The 16,464-nt window shown below is 51.5% G+C and overlaps 1 protein-coding gene across 1 annotated transcript; it reads left to right on the top strand.

Annotated features, from left to right (window-relative positions):
- The first annotated feature begins 4,197 nt into the window (after window positions 1-4,197).
- LOC109781677 (uncharacterized) lies at window positions 4,198-5,663 on the top strand. The gene has a single exon (XM_020340272.4). It carries the CDS (start codon window positions 4,686-4,688, stop codon window positions 5,319-5,321), a length of 636 nt encoding a protein of 211 aa, XP_020195861.3. The 5' UTR covers window positions 4,198-4,685; the 3' UTR covers window positions 5,322-5,663.
- The last annotated feature ends 10,801 nt before the right edge of the window (window positions 5,664-16,464 follow it).

Raw genomic sequence — 16,464 nt, 5'->3', positions numbered from 1 at the left:
CCGGATCGACCAGGAAAGAGTAGAACGAACGAACGACGTGGAAAAACGTTGGAACAACACGTCGACTCGCCTCGAGGAGAGCCGAATCTGGACGTCGGCACACCAAATGTCGAACTTACTTCCATCGCGGGGCGGCCGGAGAAGATTTGTCCGTGCCACATGAAGAAGGAAGAAGGAGGAGATGGAACTTCACCTCGCCGGGGCGAGCTTGACCCATAGGCGTGGAAACCTCGGGTGCATGCACGAACGCACGCACGCCTGGACCAGGACCACGTCACTCCGACGGGATGTAGGGTAGGGCGTCTAGCAAGTGGCCAGCCGTAGGCCACGCGCCCGCCCTCATGTATGCATGCATGTAGTCATGTCTCTTTTTTTTTGCATGGTATGTATGTAGTCATGTCTATCGAAATCCGTAGCCCTAATGGTTAGAAGGGAGAGAGAGGTTTGGTGGAATATTTTGTTATATTGCTTGAGCCTCGTAGGCATATATATAGGAGTACATTATCTACTTGGAATACAAGACAAGCCAGAATACTTCCTAGTTTATCCTATGTTTTCTAATACAATCACGTTACTCAACATCCCCCGCAGTCACAACGGCAGCGACGCAGACGGTGAGACTGGAGAAGAATCCGAAGGCAAGCCGACGGACACCCCCCACAGTCGTAACGGTCGACGCATCGCGGAAGTCGTGGCTGGAGTGAAAACCGACGAGGTTGCTCAAGCAAGGCGGTAGCCCTTTGTGCCGATGTCGATGTAGCCGAGAGCGTAGGGTGGTGTAGCCGTGGTCGAGGTAGCCGTGCAAAGAATGCCGTGGTCGATGTCGAGTCGGGGTAGCCAGTGTCGAGGAAGTCGCCGTGGAGCCGCGGGCGCAAGGAGGCGCCGAGTTAGCATGGGCGTAGTGGTGTCGAAGTAGTGGTGCGCCGGGAAGAAGTTGTTGTTGACGACGCGTCGCGACGGGTTTGCCAAGCCCGGGGACACATCGTAGACGAAGGCACGCACCGGTGTTGCCAGCACCGGGCATGCGTAGACGGACGAAGACGAAGTTGACGAAGCGCCGCACCAGGCTTGCCAGGCCCGGGGACACGTCGTGGACGAAGGCACGCATCGGTGTTGCTAGCACCGGGCATGCGTAGATGAGAGACTTGCACGAGCTGTACGCCATGTCGGAGAAGTCGGAGGGGCCAGCAGAGAAGAACTCGACGACGGTTGCGGCGCCAATCGGCGCGGGGCCGATGTCGCCCGCGGTTGTCGGAGTAGACGAAATGGTTGGGGTAGATGACGGCGACGCTGGTGACGGGCTGGTGCAGGACGAAGACGAAGGAGGTGGATGGGCGGCGGCGGCTACGGGGGTAGCGGCGACGGCGGCCAAAGAAGAGCGGCGGTGGCGGCCTTACGGCGGCAGCGGCGGCTAGGTTAGGAGCGCGGCGGCGGTGCTCGAAGTAGGCGAAGAACCCTGACAGCGTGACGAAGACCGGCGCGGACGGTGGCGTTCCCGCTCCAAGGGAGACGGCGCGGCGCATACCACGGGAGGTCGACGCGCGGTGACAGCAGAGTGGACCGCGGGCCACGACGCTACGGCCCGAAGGTGCGACGCAGTGGCGGCGGGCAAGTCGGGGCGACGGCGGGAAGACCTCGGGGCGGCGACTGGGGCCGCGGGCCGTGGCGCTGCGGCCCGAAGGGGCGACGCAACGGCGGCGCGCGAGTCGGTGCAGCCACGGGGACGGCCTCGGGCGGCGGCAAAGACCATGTATCGCGGCACTACGGCCCGTAGGGGCGACGCAACGGCGACGCACGAGTCGATGCAGCCGCGAGGAGAACCACGGGGCGGCGGCGCTGCGGCCCGACGGGGCGACGCAGCGGCAGCCCGTTGCTCGATCGGTGGAGGGGCACGCTGAACTCGGGGACGATCTTCACGGGACCGCGCGCGTAACCAACGGGCCAGGTCGGTCACGCGGCGTAGATGAGGCGGATCGCGGCGGCGAGCGGGTGATCAAGCCGATCGCGCGCGAGGTCGAGGACGCCGCTCGGTGGAGGCGGGGTGGCGGCAGAGTCCGCGATGAGGCCGGCGACGGCAGGCGGCAGGGCTGCTATGATTGGCCGCTGCATGGCGCGAGGCCGCCAGGTCGGGGTGATGCAGGTGTTCCGGTCGGAGCAGGGCGGTGACGGCCGACACAGGGCGACGGGCGGACCGACGCGCGGACGGCGGCTGGACCGGACAGGCCGCCGCGGCGCGCGTGGCCGCCGGGTCGAAGGAGAGGCCGGCTGGTCGCGCCGGGGTCGGAGTAGAGGCGCACGGGGTCGACGGCGGCGGCGGGCGACGCAAACCAATCAAAATTAGATCGGAAAACCAAGAAAAAAACGCCGATCAAAACGACCGGCGAGAGAGCAAAAAAACCCTGAGCAAGGGCTCGGGAAAAAGACTCTCTAGGGCAGCCGGCCAACACGGCCGGAGGACGAACCCTAGGTACGGACGACGCGGCCCCCAGCAGCGGTCATGGAGGCCGACTGCCCCAGGGGCGGCGCGCGGGTGCGGAAGCGGCGGCGGCTAGGGTTTGGATCGTGATTAGGCTGATACCATGTTAGAAGGGAGAGAGAGGTTTGGTGGAATATTTTGTTATATTGCTTGAGCCTCGTAGGCATATATATATATATATATATATATATATATATATATAAAAGTACATGATTTACTTGAAGTACAAGACAAGTAAGAATACTTCCTAATTTATCCTATATTTCCTAATACAATCATGGTACTCAGCTCTAATGATCCAGCAAAATACAGTACACGTACTCTATTACTATCTCTTTATCAAAATATAAGACTTTTTAGGCTAAACTGTCTCAGTTCGTATCCGCATGCATGATGACCAGTTTGACTTGCTGTACAGTACAGATAGTCAGGCCGACAAAAAAAAATACTGATGCGTACACACGCATGCGGCTGAAACAATGCGTCCATCCATCATCCATCGGTCTCCGATCGCCAAGTCTGCCTAACGTACGCCGGCTGCTAAAATAATGCACGTTTGCGCTCTCTCTCTCGCTCGCCAGATCTCATCACCGGCCGTCTGATGGGTCGTCGATCGTCGCCCACTTGCTCTGAAGGGACAGTACGTGGTCAGCGCGAGACTCGGTCCAAATCTGAACCACGCCTTTTTTTGGCGGCTCTACCCGCTTAGCTCAGCTAGCTAGTGCTCAGCTCGCTCTAGCTCAGCGTGGCCACCGCGCGTACCTCTCGCTCGAGCGAGCCGCATTACATCTTCTTCTTCGCCTCGTCTACTCGAGTACTCATCCTCCATCTCTGATCTCATGCCTGTGTGCGTGTATATGTAGCGGCCAGTCCCCCTCGTGAACTTGAACTCGAACTAGCTAGCTGCCTAGTGGATCCAAGCTGAGAGTGTTCTGAGCTCGAAGTAGTTAGCGAGCTAGCGAGCCACTCGAACGATCGCGTGCTGCATGCTGGCAGCAGCGGCGGCGGCGGTGGCGGCATTACCGGGCTCGCGAGCGTGGTGCGGGATGGCGGGCCGGGAGCAGGATGGTGGATGCGGGGAGGCGGCGGGAGGCTCGGTGCTGTCCGGGGAGTACCAGGCGCAGGAGATGTCGACGATGGTGTCGGCGCTCGCGAGGGTCGTGTCCGGCGGCGACGGCCGCTGGGCCGACGACGGCTGGGAGGACCGCCCTGCAATGGGGGGCTACGTGCATCCGCAGGGAGGCTACTATCCCGCCGCGCCGACACCGGATCAGCTCGCAGCAGGTGAGGATTGAGACTCATTGCGGCCGCTCGTTGTTTATTGTGGGAGGAGAATGTTTGCGCTTGCAGGTCGGTGTCACCACGTTCCTACACTAGTAACGCTTTTGCCTCTTTTTTCCTTTGGTTTCTTTGTTTTTTCCGTCAAGTTTGTGTTTATAATTGTGAAACGTTCGGCATGCATGTGTTAGTCGTGCGGACCTAAAGCTGGTGCTGGTGGTTAATCAAACTGTTTGTGACGTGCCCCCTAGTATAAGTGTTCTGGCGTGTTCCATGGGATCCCTTTGCTTGCAACGAGAGGAGTGCCACGTCAGTTCCATGATAAACAAAGAAAAGACGGAGTGCTACGTCAGAACCACTGCCATGCATGCACTGCACGCAACGACCGTTATTGACCGCAAAAATTGCCTTTTCTTCTGTCTACTTTTGACAAGTCTCGGTAGACTGAGATTTCGTTATGTCTCAGTTGATACTACATTCCTGTCATCTTGCATAGAGATTCATGCAAAATTTTCTTTTCGTTTCACATTTTCTTTTTATATGTTATATCATTTAACTGAGCTAAAAAATCTAAATAGAAAGAAGAAGAAAAAGAGAGAAAAATGAGGGAATACCAAACTATATGGTTTGTTCAATGCACTCGTGCAACACAACAAATACACCAACCTCCCCAATGTATACCAGCACATGAGCGGTAGGAACGCACTCCACGTGCACGCAGCCGGTCGACACAGATGAGCGCATCTCTCACTAGATATATGGAAAACAAACAGATATGTACCAGTGTACGTACGTATAACCGTATAGTCAGCCGCCCTTTCATACAGTCAAATGGTGCGTGCTGGCCTCTCGCGCTTATATAGACCATCATCTTCTTTCTTCTTGCTCGGCAGGACAGGAGCGGAGCCCGGACGTGCAGCAGAGCGCGGCCATGGGGGAGCAGTACCCGCACACGTACGGCGGCGGCGGCGGCGAGGCGGCGGCCGCGGAGCAGACGAGCGTGCCGGAGCGGCGGTACCGCGGCGTGAGGCAGCGGCCGTGGGGCAAGTGGGCCGCGGAGATCCGCGACCCGCACAAGGCCGCCCGCGTGTGGCTCGGCACCTTCGAGACCGCCGAGGCCGCCGCGCGCGCCTACGACGAGGCGGCGCTCCGCTTCCGCGGCAGCCGCGCCAAGCTCAACTTCCCCGAGGACGCGCGCCTCACCGCCGCGGCGGCACCCACCGCGAGCGCGGCGCCGACGGTGGCCTCCTCGGCGGCCGCCTACCCCGCCAGCGCCGTCTCGGACTACTTGCAGTACCAGATGCTTCTGCGCGCAGGAGGTGGCGGGTTCCCGCAGTACTACGGCGGCGGCGGCGCCTCGTCCTCGGGGTCCTACTCGCTCCCGGAGTCGACTGTGACCGTGGCCTCCGTGCCGTCCTCTGCGTCATCTGCTTCGGGTTACGGCGTTGCGGCGGCGGAGCACGGCGAGGCGGCGCAGTGGGCGTGGCCCGCGGAGACTGCATGGACCTACACGGCGACCACGGGTTCGTGGTCCGGTTCGAACCAGTATCCGCCGCCACCTCAATAGTGGTCGTTTCTTGTTTACTTTTGTCCTTCAAGAAAAAGAGTTGCTGTAACACTGGGAAAGCTAGCTCAGACGTGCGCCGATGGTTCCGTGATGCCGTGCCGTTCAACACTTGAACATGCGCGCGTGCTGGAAGCCAGAGTACGGGACGCCACAGCACTGTAATGTTCATGTTCGTTCTTTCGCTTTGTTGATGTTGAAAATCAAGTTTCATTTTCTTTTTAAATGAAAACGAAGGAAGGTTTGGTTTTAGACCAACATCTCCTCGCGTTTTTGTCGCTACAATGATCTGATAATGTCCTGGCATGGACCTTTTTCAAAGAAAAATAAAGAAAGGTTTATTCACAGTTGCAGAAAGAAAAAGCCAAGTCGTTGGTCGAATGGTAAAATGGACAAAAATTGGAGACACATATGGCTTGCCTGAAAAAAAAAACTACTCCTGTGAGACATATACGAAATAAATGGTAGGGCCATCCTTCCTCTACCTCCCTCTAGCCGATTCATGTTCATCTTATTTCTCTATTTCCCGGTGAATTCTTCCTCCTTCTCCTGTACCATCTCCCAACTGTCTGCCTCGCCTAGCCCGAGCCGGTGCCTCCCATGTGTTTACGTCGCTCCCGGCCATCTATCAAACCTCGAACTCTCCTCCAGCAGTGGCGACGTTGCCACATCGACCTGGAGCTACTTCGGGGGCGCTTCTATCCATTACGGCACCGCCGTCTAGGCCCGTCGGACTCGGAAAGCTTCACCCAAAACCAATAGATGGGAAAGAAAGTTTCAAGCAACCGAGGATTAGCAAAACAGACCAAAATTATGTTTTGGCTCTTTATGAAGTACATTTAAAAAGTTGTTGAATATATACATTGTTTGTAGTATTTGGCTCTTTTGTACGAGGCTATGAGCACTATACTCTTAGCTCGGGAATGGTTTGAGCGTTGCAAGTCGTAACAGGGTGAAGGAAGCTAAAATGCTACTCCCTTCGTCCCATAATATAAGAGCGTTTTATACACTAGTAGTGTAAAAAACGCTCTTATATTATGGAATGGGGGAGTAGAATTGTAGTTAGGTGTTTAAGCCATGGGTGTTGCCTCACATCTTTTTTCCTTCAAGCATAATCAATTACTTTTTTTGTTCACCTTTATAAGGCGTTGTAGACACTTTAGACAACGTGCAAAAACAACTTAATTTCAGTTGCCTGAAATGACTTATAGAAATGAATGAAGGGAGTACTCATCAAACTAACAAAAGTACTCCCTCCGTCCCAACGCTCTTATATTATGAGACAGAGGGCTCGCATAACCCTATTGAATATCAGGTATACCTTGAGAATAAAACATGATGCTCCAGGCGAAAGCCTATTGTCGACCTTGTCGGCAACAATGATGGCGACGCCTTTTGGCGCCGCTTCCCTTCATGAAGGCGTCATTGGGGAGCTCCTATTCTCACTCTTTCTGTGCTCCGGGTGAAAGCCTATGATCCTTCTCTGGATCAGGCGACGATGGCATCTTTGATGGCGTTTTCCCCCTTGGGGGCGTTGTTTTGGAGTCACGGATCCGCGGTTGGCTGCCTAATGTCTAGGATGAAGCGGTTGTTGGGTGATGGGGTTGTTTGGTGGTGGCGGTGGAAGTGAGCTATGGTAGCGACCGGCGCCTTGGTCGTTCTGAGGGTGGACTTTTCTCTTGGGGGCTCGTGGCGGCGGTGAGGTCTCGGGTTTCGGTGCCCTTCGACGGCGCATGAGGTTTTGTTGCCTTGTTGTGCTTTGGATCCCTCTATTTGTGATGGTGGCCATGGTGTGGCCTAGAGGAGGTGCAGGGCTGTCTCGGCGGATCAATGCCCTTCGGCACGGTCTATGACTCTCTTTGTCGTGACGTGCCTAGGCAGTGGGAGGCCCTTCGATGGTGGCTGCGACTCTCCTAGCTCTTCAAGGTGCTGAGTGATCGCAAAGCAGCTGGTGACTTCTTCTCTACGTCTTCTCGGTGGCGGATCTCCTTTCGACTGATCCAACAAAGCTAGCTCCTGCTCTTCTCGGTCTGCCTAGGTGCTCAGTTCTTGATGTTGGCTGTGTGTCTCACTCACTTCTGGTTCTTCTTCTTGTGTCTCTGTTGTTCCCTGTAACTCTCTGGTGTGTGTTGTGTGCAATCTGTTGCACCTGTTGTGTTGTATCCTACTCTTATCTATAATGAAAATGGTTCAGGCCGGCATAAGCCGGCCGTAGCACCGTCAAAAAAAAAAGAATAAAACATGAGAGATTTAGCACACTATGTCTAGCAGGCGCCACCACATCACCATTTTGACTTCGTCATCCCCGCGATTGGGCCCTTTGGTCAGCGCACGAGAGTTTGAGCCTTTCTTTTATTTAAGATCGATAGAAACGAGTTGCTCAGAGAGCTCGTACACCTCTCACGTCACCCAATCACGGTTGTCAATGGTTGAGCGTCCGCTTTGTAATGTGGTCACATGTGTCCCCGTTCATGTCACTTGTTCGCACAACAGCAACGCTAGCCAGTCAAATGAGTGCCACAAATGCAAATAAAAGAAGAAGAAGAAAAAACTATCAACCGCCACAGCAAGGCCCAACAAGTGACCACTACTCAACCCAGAAACAAATGAGCCAACAAATTGATATCCAACTAGAGGACAGAAAGTAGGGAGCTCCTATACCGCGCCTTCAGCGCGCCGCAAGAGAAGTGACGCCCGCAGCAGCCGCTGGATGGGCCGGCCCACGATCACGCAACAAGCAACGCGAAAAAATGACCGGCAAAAATACCACCGGACTCAGATTCGATCTCACGACCTCATGCTTCCAGCTCACTACTACTCCCTCCATCCCATAATATAAGAACGTTTTCGACACTGTCGAAAACGTTCTTATATTATGGGACGGAGGGAGTATTACCTATGATAAGCGCGAAAGCTTTAAAGAATAGAAGTGTAGACGCGTTATTTATTGCGCATTACACTGTAGCGTTTATATTTTCCAATTAAATATCTTCACATATTACAGATGGAGTTCATGAGCATGCAAAAAAAGGTTCACATATTCAAAAATTAGTTCGCCAACTCGAAAAAGTTCATGTATTCAAAAACAGTTCACGGATTCAAAAGAAGTTCATCTATTTTGAAAAAAATTCATCGAATTTGAAAAAAAGTTCATCGATTTGAACAAAGTTCATCGAATTTGGAAAAAAATTCATCTAAATTGAAAAAAGTTCATCGATTTGAAAAAAGTTCATCGATTTGAAAAAAGTTCACGAGTTTCGAAAAATTTAGTTCATGGATTTAGAGAAGAAGTCCATCCATTTGAAGAAAACAATTATGAATTTCAAAAAAAGAAAGTAAAAAAGGATAGAGAAAAAAGAAAAAAGAAAAGGAAAAGGGGAAAAAGAATAACAAATAAAAGGACGAAAACATGTATGCTAACACATCTGGTGATGTGGTTGAGTTGGTTATACGTCGATACCTGATAACCCGCGACGCAGGTTTGAATCCTAGCTTGCGCGGCTTTTTTACAGTTTTATGTAGAGTTTAAAAAACAGGAATACTGGAAGTTAGGCCGAGCCCAGGTAGCGCGGCTGCAGGGCGCCGGTTTGCGGAAACAACTATGGGAGCAACTAGTTAACGAGCGCTCCTTCGGAGCGCTTCTGGTTTGTGGTTTGGTGCGTTTTGCAGTTTGACCCTCGAACTATCAGAATTTTCCGTTTTCCCTTTCCGCGTGAAAACACAAAGAAAATACCAGCTCGCGCGGTTGGTTCCCTGTTTCCCTTTCTCGTTTCCCTTTTTGTTCCCATTATATTTCCGGGTAATGGAGATTTATGGGGTAGTTACGGGCGGGGACTACCAACACTATCAAATGTGACCTTTCAAGTAAAGAAAAAGCAACTTTTTAATGTAAAACGGCAGTCTCCAGAATCATTCAATCGTGTGACTTCTTTATAGGCACATGTGAACACTAGGAGAGGCACGGGTGTATAACATTACTAAATTGAAGAAAAGCGCCTCCGGCTCGCCTTCGGCTCGTTTAATTTTCATAAACATCTTGAAGGGGGGGCATAGGTCAAAGTGTGTGTTGGTCGTGCGGCATGCTGGTTCGTGCGGCGCGTTGTACGTCATGGTGTGACATGGCGCCTCCGGCGCGAGGGAACCTCCGGCTCGCCTTCGGCTCGTTTAATTTTCATAAACATCTTGAAGGGGGGGCATAGATCGAAGTGTGTGTTGGTCGTGCGGCGTGCTGGTTCGTGCGGCACGTTGTACCTCGTGGTGTGGCACGGCGCCTCCGGCGCGAGGGAACCTCCGGCTCGCCTTCGGCTCGTTTAATTTTCATAAACATCTTGAAGGGGGGCATAGGTCGAAGTGTGTGTTGGTCGTGCTGTGGCACCCCGGCTCAGAGCGACCGCTTTACCCTGCATTGCCAGCCCAGAGACCATGTCTTCTGGCAACACACAACATCTTGATACAGAAAACAACCGCTTTATTGATGCTAGCGGATCAGAGTTTATATTACAACAGATGTCGAGGCGGCACGCACGGTGCGGCTGAACAATATGTACATTATTTAGTGAACATAAAGGGGCCTCGATCATGAAAACTACGCGGCAGCGGAACAACATTGTAGTGGAAGCCCCATAGCACACGGACACCGATGTGGACACGATCTAGACCCGGACAACACTCCTTTCCAACGAGACTTTCCTGAAATCTGGCATGATACGCCAGGTCAGTACGTTGAATGTACTTGCAAGCTCACAACAGGCATAATCATAATGACAAACAATGTCATGATAATTAAACAATTAATAATAATGCAACACCATATGTCCAACATGCTGTGATCATGCTCGAATGTCCCTCGGGACGGACTTACCAACCATGATCATTTACAGATCACAAACAAATCACCATCGTGGTCTTGACCAGAGTAACTCGTGATCCTTACGGCGATCACAACCACGACCAATATTTGGTCTCAAACATCTCGATGGCCTTTCCGCCATCATCAACAGTGCAAAGTTCATAACTTAGTGTGCAAATTTATTAAACGTTGACTCATGGTGGGACCTACTACGAGGCGTCCGTGACCGTGGACTCGGCTATCGATAGATTATACACTCTGCAGAGGTAGCACACTGTACCCACACTACGGAACCCATGGCCTCGCACTCCCATTCGGGTGGAACAACGGCATTCCGACGAAACCCCTCCATTGCCATGACACTCTCCCGGCCACTCCGACCCAATCCCCAACGGGCTAGTCCTGGGTGGCCCCGTGTCTACCAAAGACACAACGACCACCGTCGTGGCCAAAACGATCCCACTCGGGGACCCGGTACCATAATCTCAACAACGGGCACACAGGATTATGCCTGCTTACCGGGCCAGGGTAAGCATGCCCATAACCTTCCCTAGTTGGAGGCACCGACCAGAGGCATGTCAATGGACAGAATCAAGGCCTTCCCACAAAGGCAAATGTGGTTGCACTGGGAAAAACTCGATTCAGCGGCACCATGACCCAGTCAACGATATATTCAAGTTGAGTTATATTTAGGTTCAACTTAAAATGAAAATGACCGGTGTCATAGCATGCCATGAAATGCAATACTACACATGCATCACATATTAACGAAAATGACTGATGTCAACCATATTCACACTAAGCATAAACTTCAACAACTTATATTACTTTCCTGGTCAGGGTAACTCTCACTTTAACAAGATATTTTGTAGCAAGTTTTATTATTTTTCTCATGCAAGAAAATAACTTCGATTAATTTCTCATATGCATATCAAAAATTATACTATCATCACCACAAGCAAATCATAATTTCTTTACCAACAAAGTTAGGTTCAAACATTCTGTAAATCAAGCAAAATGGCTAAACAAGCACTTAACAGAATATTTTCTAGCAAATTTTACTATTTTATTTGTGAAAGAAAATAACTTTAAGTAATTACTCATATGCATAACAAATCATTTTATCATTACCACAAGTAGATCTTAGCTTCTTTACCAACTAAGCTAGTTTCAAACATTCTGTAAATCAAGCATAATAACTAACAAACACTTAACAGAATATAAATAACATAATAGTTATTTAAATGCATGGATTAATCCTTTCATTCAAGTAAGAAAATCATAAATATTGAAATGACACCATGAAAATGTTGCTGTGGCTTGCCTTAGTGCAGATGAGGTTCACAAGCCTTCTGGTGATCCTAGAGCCAAGCCTCACCCTCTGAAAATAATTTTAAATACAAGAAGATATCAAGAACACTTCTGAAAATCACCAGAAAATCTAGGCAGCACAGAAAAATCTTTTTTTGGTGAGTTGCTAGATTTCTTTGCAAATAACATAATGCAAAAAGAATCAATTCATTTGGACTTATGGTTGAAGAGTTATGGCTGTTTGAAGCTTTCTGTAAATTCAAATGAATTTGAATAAAAATAAAACAAACTGGGGGGGTGACGTCGAAGGCGTAAAGCCCAGGGGCGCCACCACTCGTACCGCTTCGCGCACGTACAGAGTGGCTGACTAGCGGATCCCGCTAGTCAGGTGAGGAGGAGGGGGAGAAGGAAACAGAGGGGGTCGCGGCTTCGCCGGAGCTCTCGCCGGCGACGAGGGCTCCTTGGCCAAAACGAGAGGGAGGGATTGAGAGAGGGGACAGAGGCGCACCTGCCCGTACCCGTAGCGTAGCTAGGGGTGGTCGGAAGGGTCGGAATCGACCTTGCAAGCGGAGGAAGAATGCGGTGGTCGCCGGAGATGAGGAAGACGGCGAGCAGAGGCAACTCCAGGGGCTCCATGAGGTCGGAACAGCTTCACCGACAAGAGGTGGAGGCTCTGGAAGGGTCGCCCTGGCCTGAGAGGGGCTGGAGCTACCGCGACGACCAGAGGGGATCGCCGGCGAGCTCGAGCTCGGGGACGGCGGCCCGCGGCCTGCCCGGCCGGGCTACGGTTGCCTACGTGCTAGAGGAGTGGGTGGGAGTGGTGGATGGTGCTCGAGGAGGCTGGGGGCGGCTCCATTTATAGGCGAGCGGAGAGGGGGGGTTCGGGCTCCGCCGATGGACACCTGTCCACGGCGCCCGGCGACGAGCGGCGTCAGTGAGAGGGGAGAAGGCGACGCAGCTCACGCGGCGAATGTTGGCGAACGGGGGCGAGCACAGGAGCGAGGAGATGGCGACGAGCACAGTGCGCACCACACTGTTGTATTGGCCGGACCGTGCCCGTGCTCGCTGCGGCGAGCTCCGGCGTCGGCGAGCGCCAGGGGGGAGTTAATGGCGTTGAGACGAGGATGGTGGCGAAGTTTGGCACGCTCGGGCAGACGGGGGAAGCAAGCACGCACGAATAGAGCGCTCGGCGGCACTCAGAGCGCGTCGACACGCAGGCATGGCATGGTGGACACGCGTGGTCACCGGGCGAACTCTTCCCTCAGGCCAGCCTACGTCCAAAAATCATGTCTGGCTTGTTGTTCATGGTGGTTTTGAAGTTTACCACGCTTTGGTTTGGATTCAGGTGCAGTAGAGGAGTTTTTACAAGCCAAGTAAGTTTCTGATCAGTAACTTTGAGAGGTTACTGAGGTCAAATGGCTGGGAGTTGGGGGCTGTGCTTTGGAGGTTAGCCATGATCTACTAAGGTGAAGATGCACAAGAAAATCCAGGCACAATGGAGCAAGTAAAATGGTAGTTGCTATAGAAACCACCATTTTTGTCCAAAACAGAAAATATTTTCTGTAGCAAAAATATTCCAAAAAGTGATGAAATATTTTTGCTCAGGAAGGTGCCCTAGGGTTCAAAGAATATTTGTGAATTTTCTCAGATTTTTGTGAGCCAGAAAAATTGGGGTTGCTTTGGAGCTCAATGAACTAGCTAGGGTTTTAGAGAGGAAAAATGAATATTTTTCATTTAAGAAAAATATTCCCAAGATTATTTTGAGGTGGATCAGAAGGAGAAAGATGATTAGAGAGGGAAATAAGGCACTTGGGTGAAAGCCAAGGGTACCCAAGTGTCTAAGTCCAAAAGAAAAGATTCAAGAACTCCAAATTTCAAAATAAACCCAAATGAAAATCACGCAAATAAGAGGGGGCAAAAACCAGGCTGTCACAAACCTCCCCCACTTAGAATCAATCTCGTCCTCGAGATTCGGTTGCTTGGGAAAACCACTCTGGATAATGATCCCTTAGGAATTCTTCCCACTCCCAAGTTGATTCTGATTCTGTGTGATGCTCCCACTGAACCTTGTAGAATTTTCTTACTTTACTGCGAGTGACCCTTTCCATCTGATCCAAAATTCTAAACGGTCTTTCTTCATAGGTCAAATCATTTTCCAATTCTACCTCAGCCATAGCAGTCCTTTTTTCAGGCGGGGATATGCAACGTCTTAATTGTGAAACATGAAACACGTTATGCACGTCTGCAAATTCAGCGGGTAGTTCCAACTGATATGCAACCGTACCCACTCGGGACATAACCGGGAATGGACCAATAAATCTGGGTGCCACTTTTCCACGGGTCTGGAATCTCTTGACGCCTTTCATAGGAGTGACTCGGAGGTATACGTGTTCTCCGGGTTCAAAATTGATCTGTCGGTGCTTTGCATCATAATAACTTTTCTGTCGAGATTTGGCCAATCGCAATCTGTCTCTGATTTCCTTAACTTGTTTCTCAGCTTCCATCATGAGATCTATTCCGAAGATACGACTATCTCTAGTTTGAGACCAATTTAAAGGAGTGCAGCACTTACGGCCATACAGAGCTTCATACGGTGACATCTTTAGACTGGTCTGGAAGCTGTTGTTATAAGAAAACTCGGCATATGGCAAGCAGTCTTCCCATTTAGGTCCTTGGGCTAAAGCACAGGCTCGCAACATATCTTCGAGTATTTGATTTACCCGCTCTGTCTGTCCATCTGTCTGAGGATGATAATCAGTACTATATTTCAGTGCTGTCCCCAAGGCTTGATGGAGACGTGACCAAAAAGCCGAGGTAAACAGGGAACCTCGGTCGGAAGTGATGGTTCGGGGTACTCCATGCAGACTGACTATTCTGGATACATACAGCTGTGCAAGTTGATCCGCTCGGTATCTGGTGCTGATCGGAATGAAGTGAGCAACCTTGGTTAAGGTGTCCACTACGACCCATATTGCATCCTTGCCTCACTGAGTCTTAGGCAGTCCTGTAATGAAATCCGTACAAACATCATCCCATTTCCACTGCAAAACTGGCAGCGGTTGGAGAAGTCCGGCTGGCTTCTGATCTTCTGCCTTCACCTTGTTGCATATGTCGCAACAGGCCACAAAATAGGCAATGTCTTTCTTCATTCCATCCCACCAGAATATTTGTCTAAGGTCTTCATACATTTTCGTACCTCCCGGGTGAATGGAATATGAGGATTCGTGTGCTTCCGACAAGATTTTCTAATTTAAGTCAGGCTGATTGGGTACACAAATCCTTCCACGGAATCAGAGGGTACCGAATTTGTCCTTGGAGAAATCTAGGGGTCTGCTTTGCCATCGGGCTCTTGGCACATTTTTGCAGCTTGATGTCAGCTGGCTGGGCCTTGCGGATCTCTTCCTCAAGTGTGGGGGTAACTTCCAAAATATTAGCGAGGCCATCATCCACTATGACCAGGTTGAGCTGAGCGATCTCCTCTTGGAGTTCGGGAGGCAAGGATTTCAATATGACATTTCAGCTGACAGGCTTTCGACTGAGTGCATCGGCAACCACGTTGGCCTTACCCGGGTGGTAATTTATTCCAAGATCATAATCCTTGACCAACTCTAGCCATCTTCGTTGACGGAGATTTAAATCCGGCTGAGTAAATATGTATTTAAGACTTTTGTGATCGGTAAAAATTTGGCACCTTTTTCCAATGAGGTAGTGTCTCCAAATTTTTAGCGCATGAACCACCGCAGCCAATTCCAAATCATGAGTAGGATAATTTTGTTGGGGAACGTAGCAGAAATTCAAAATTTTCTACGCATCACCAAGATCAATCTATGGAGTAATCTAGCAACGAGGGGAAGGGGAGTGAATCTACATACCCTTGTAGATCGCGATGCGGAAGCGTTGCAAGAACGCGGATGAGGGAGTCGTACTCGTAGCGATTCAGATCGCGGTTGATTCCGATCTAAGCACCGAAAGAACGGTGCCTCCGCGTTCAACACACGTGCAGCCCGGTGACGTCTCCCACGCCTTGATCCAGCAAGGAGAGAGGGAGAGGTTGGGGAAGACTCCATCCAGCAGCAACACAACGGCATGGTGGTGGTGGAGGAGCGTGGCAATCCCGCAGGGCTTCGCCAAGCACCGTGGGAGAGGAGGAGGAGGGAGAGGGGTAGGGCAGCACCAAAAGGAGACTTTCTCGTGTGTGTATGGCAGCCCAAACCTCAAGTATATATAGGGGGGAAGGGGGCTGCGCCCCCCTTAGGGTTTCCACCCCCAAGAGGAGGCAGCCAGCCCTAGATCCCATCAAGGGGGCGGCCAAGGGGAGGAGAGGGGGAGGCGCCCCACTAGATGGGCCCTAAGGCCCATCTGGACCTAGGGTTTGCCCCCTCCCACTCTCCCATGCGCCTTGGGCCTTGGTGGGGGGGCGCACCAGCCCACCTGGGGCTGGTCCCCTCCCACACTTGGCCCACGCAGCCTTCTGGGGCTGGTGGCCCCACTTGGTGGACCCCCGGGACCCTCCCGGTGGTCCCGGTACATTACCGATTTCACCCGAAACTTTTCCGGTGACCAAAACAGGACTTCCCATATATAAATCTTTACCTCCGGACCATTCCGGAACTCCTCGTGACGTCCGGGATCTCATCCGGGACTCCGAACAACATTCGGTAACCACGTACATGCTTTCCCTATAACCCTAGCGTCATTGAACCTTAAGCGTGTAGACCCTACGGGTTCGGGAACCATGCAGACATGACCGAGACGTTCTCCGGTCAATAACCAACAGCGGGATCTGGATACCCATGTTGGCTCCCACATGTTCCACGATGATCTCATCGGATGAACCACGATGTCGGGGATTCAATCAATCCCGTATTCAATTCCCTTTGTCTAACGGTATGTTACTTGCCCGAGATTCGATCGTCGGTATCCCTATACCTTGTTCAATCTCGTTACCGGCAAGTCTCTTTACTCGTTCCGTAACTCACATCATCC

This window comes from Aegilops tauschii, chromosome 1 (genome assembly GCF_002575655.3).
Source record: "Aegilops tauschii subsp. strangulata cultivar AL8/78 chromosome 1, Aet v6.0, whole genome shotgun sequence".
In the NCBI taxonomy this organism is placed as follows: Eukaryota; Viridiplantae; Streptophyta; class Magnoliopsida; order Poales; family Poaceae; genus Aegilops; species Aegilops tauschii.
Note: the sequence above shows the minus strand (reverse complement) of the source record. Positions and strands in the feature narration are given on the sequence as shown.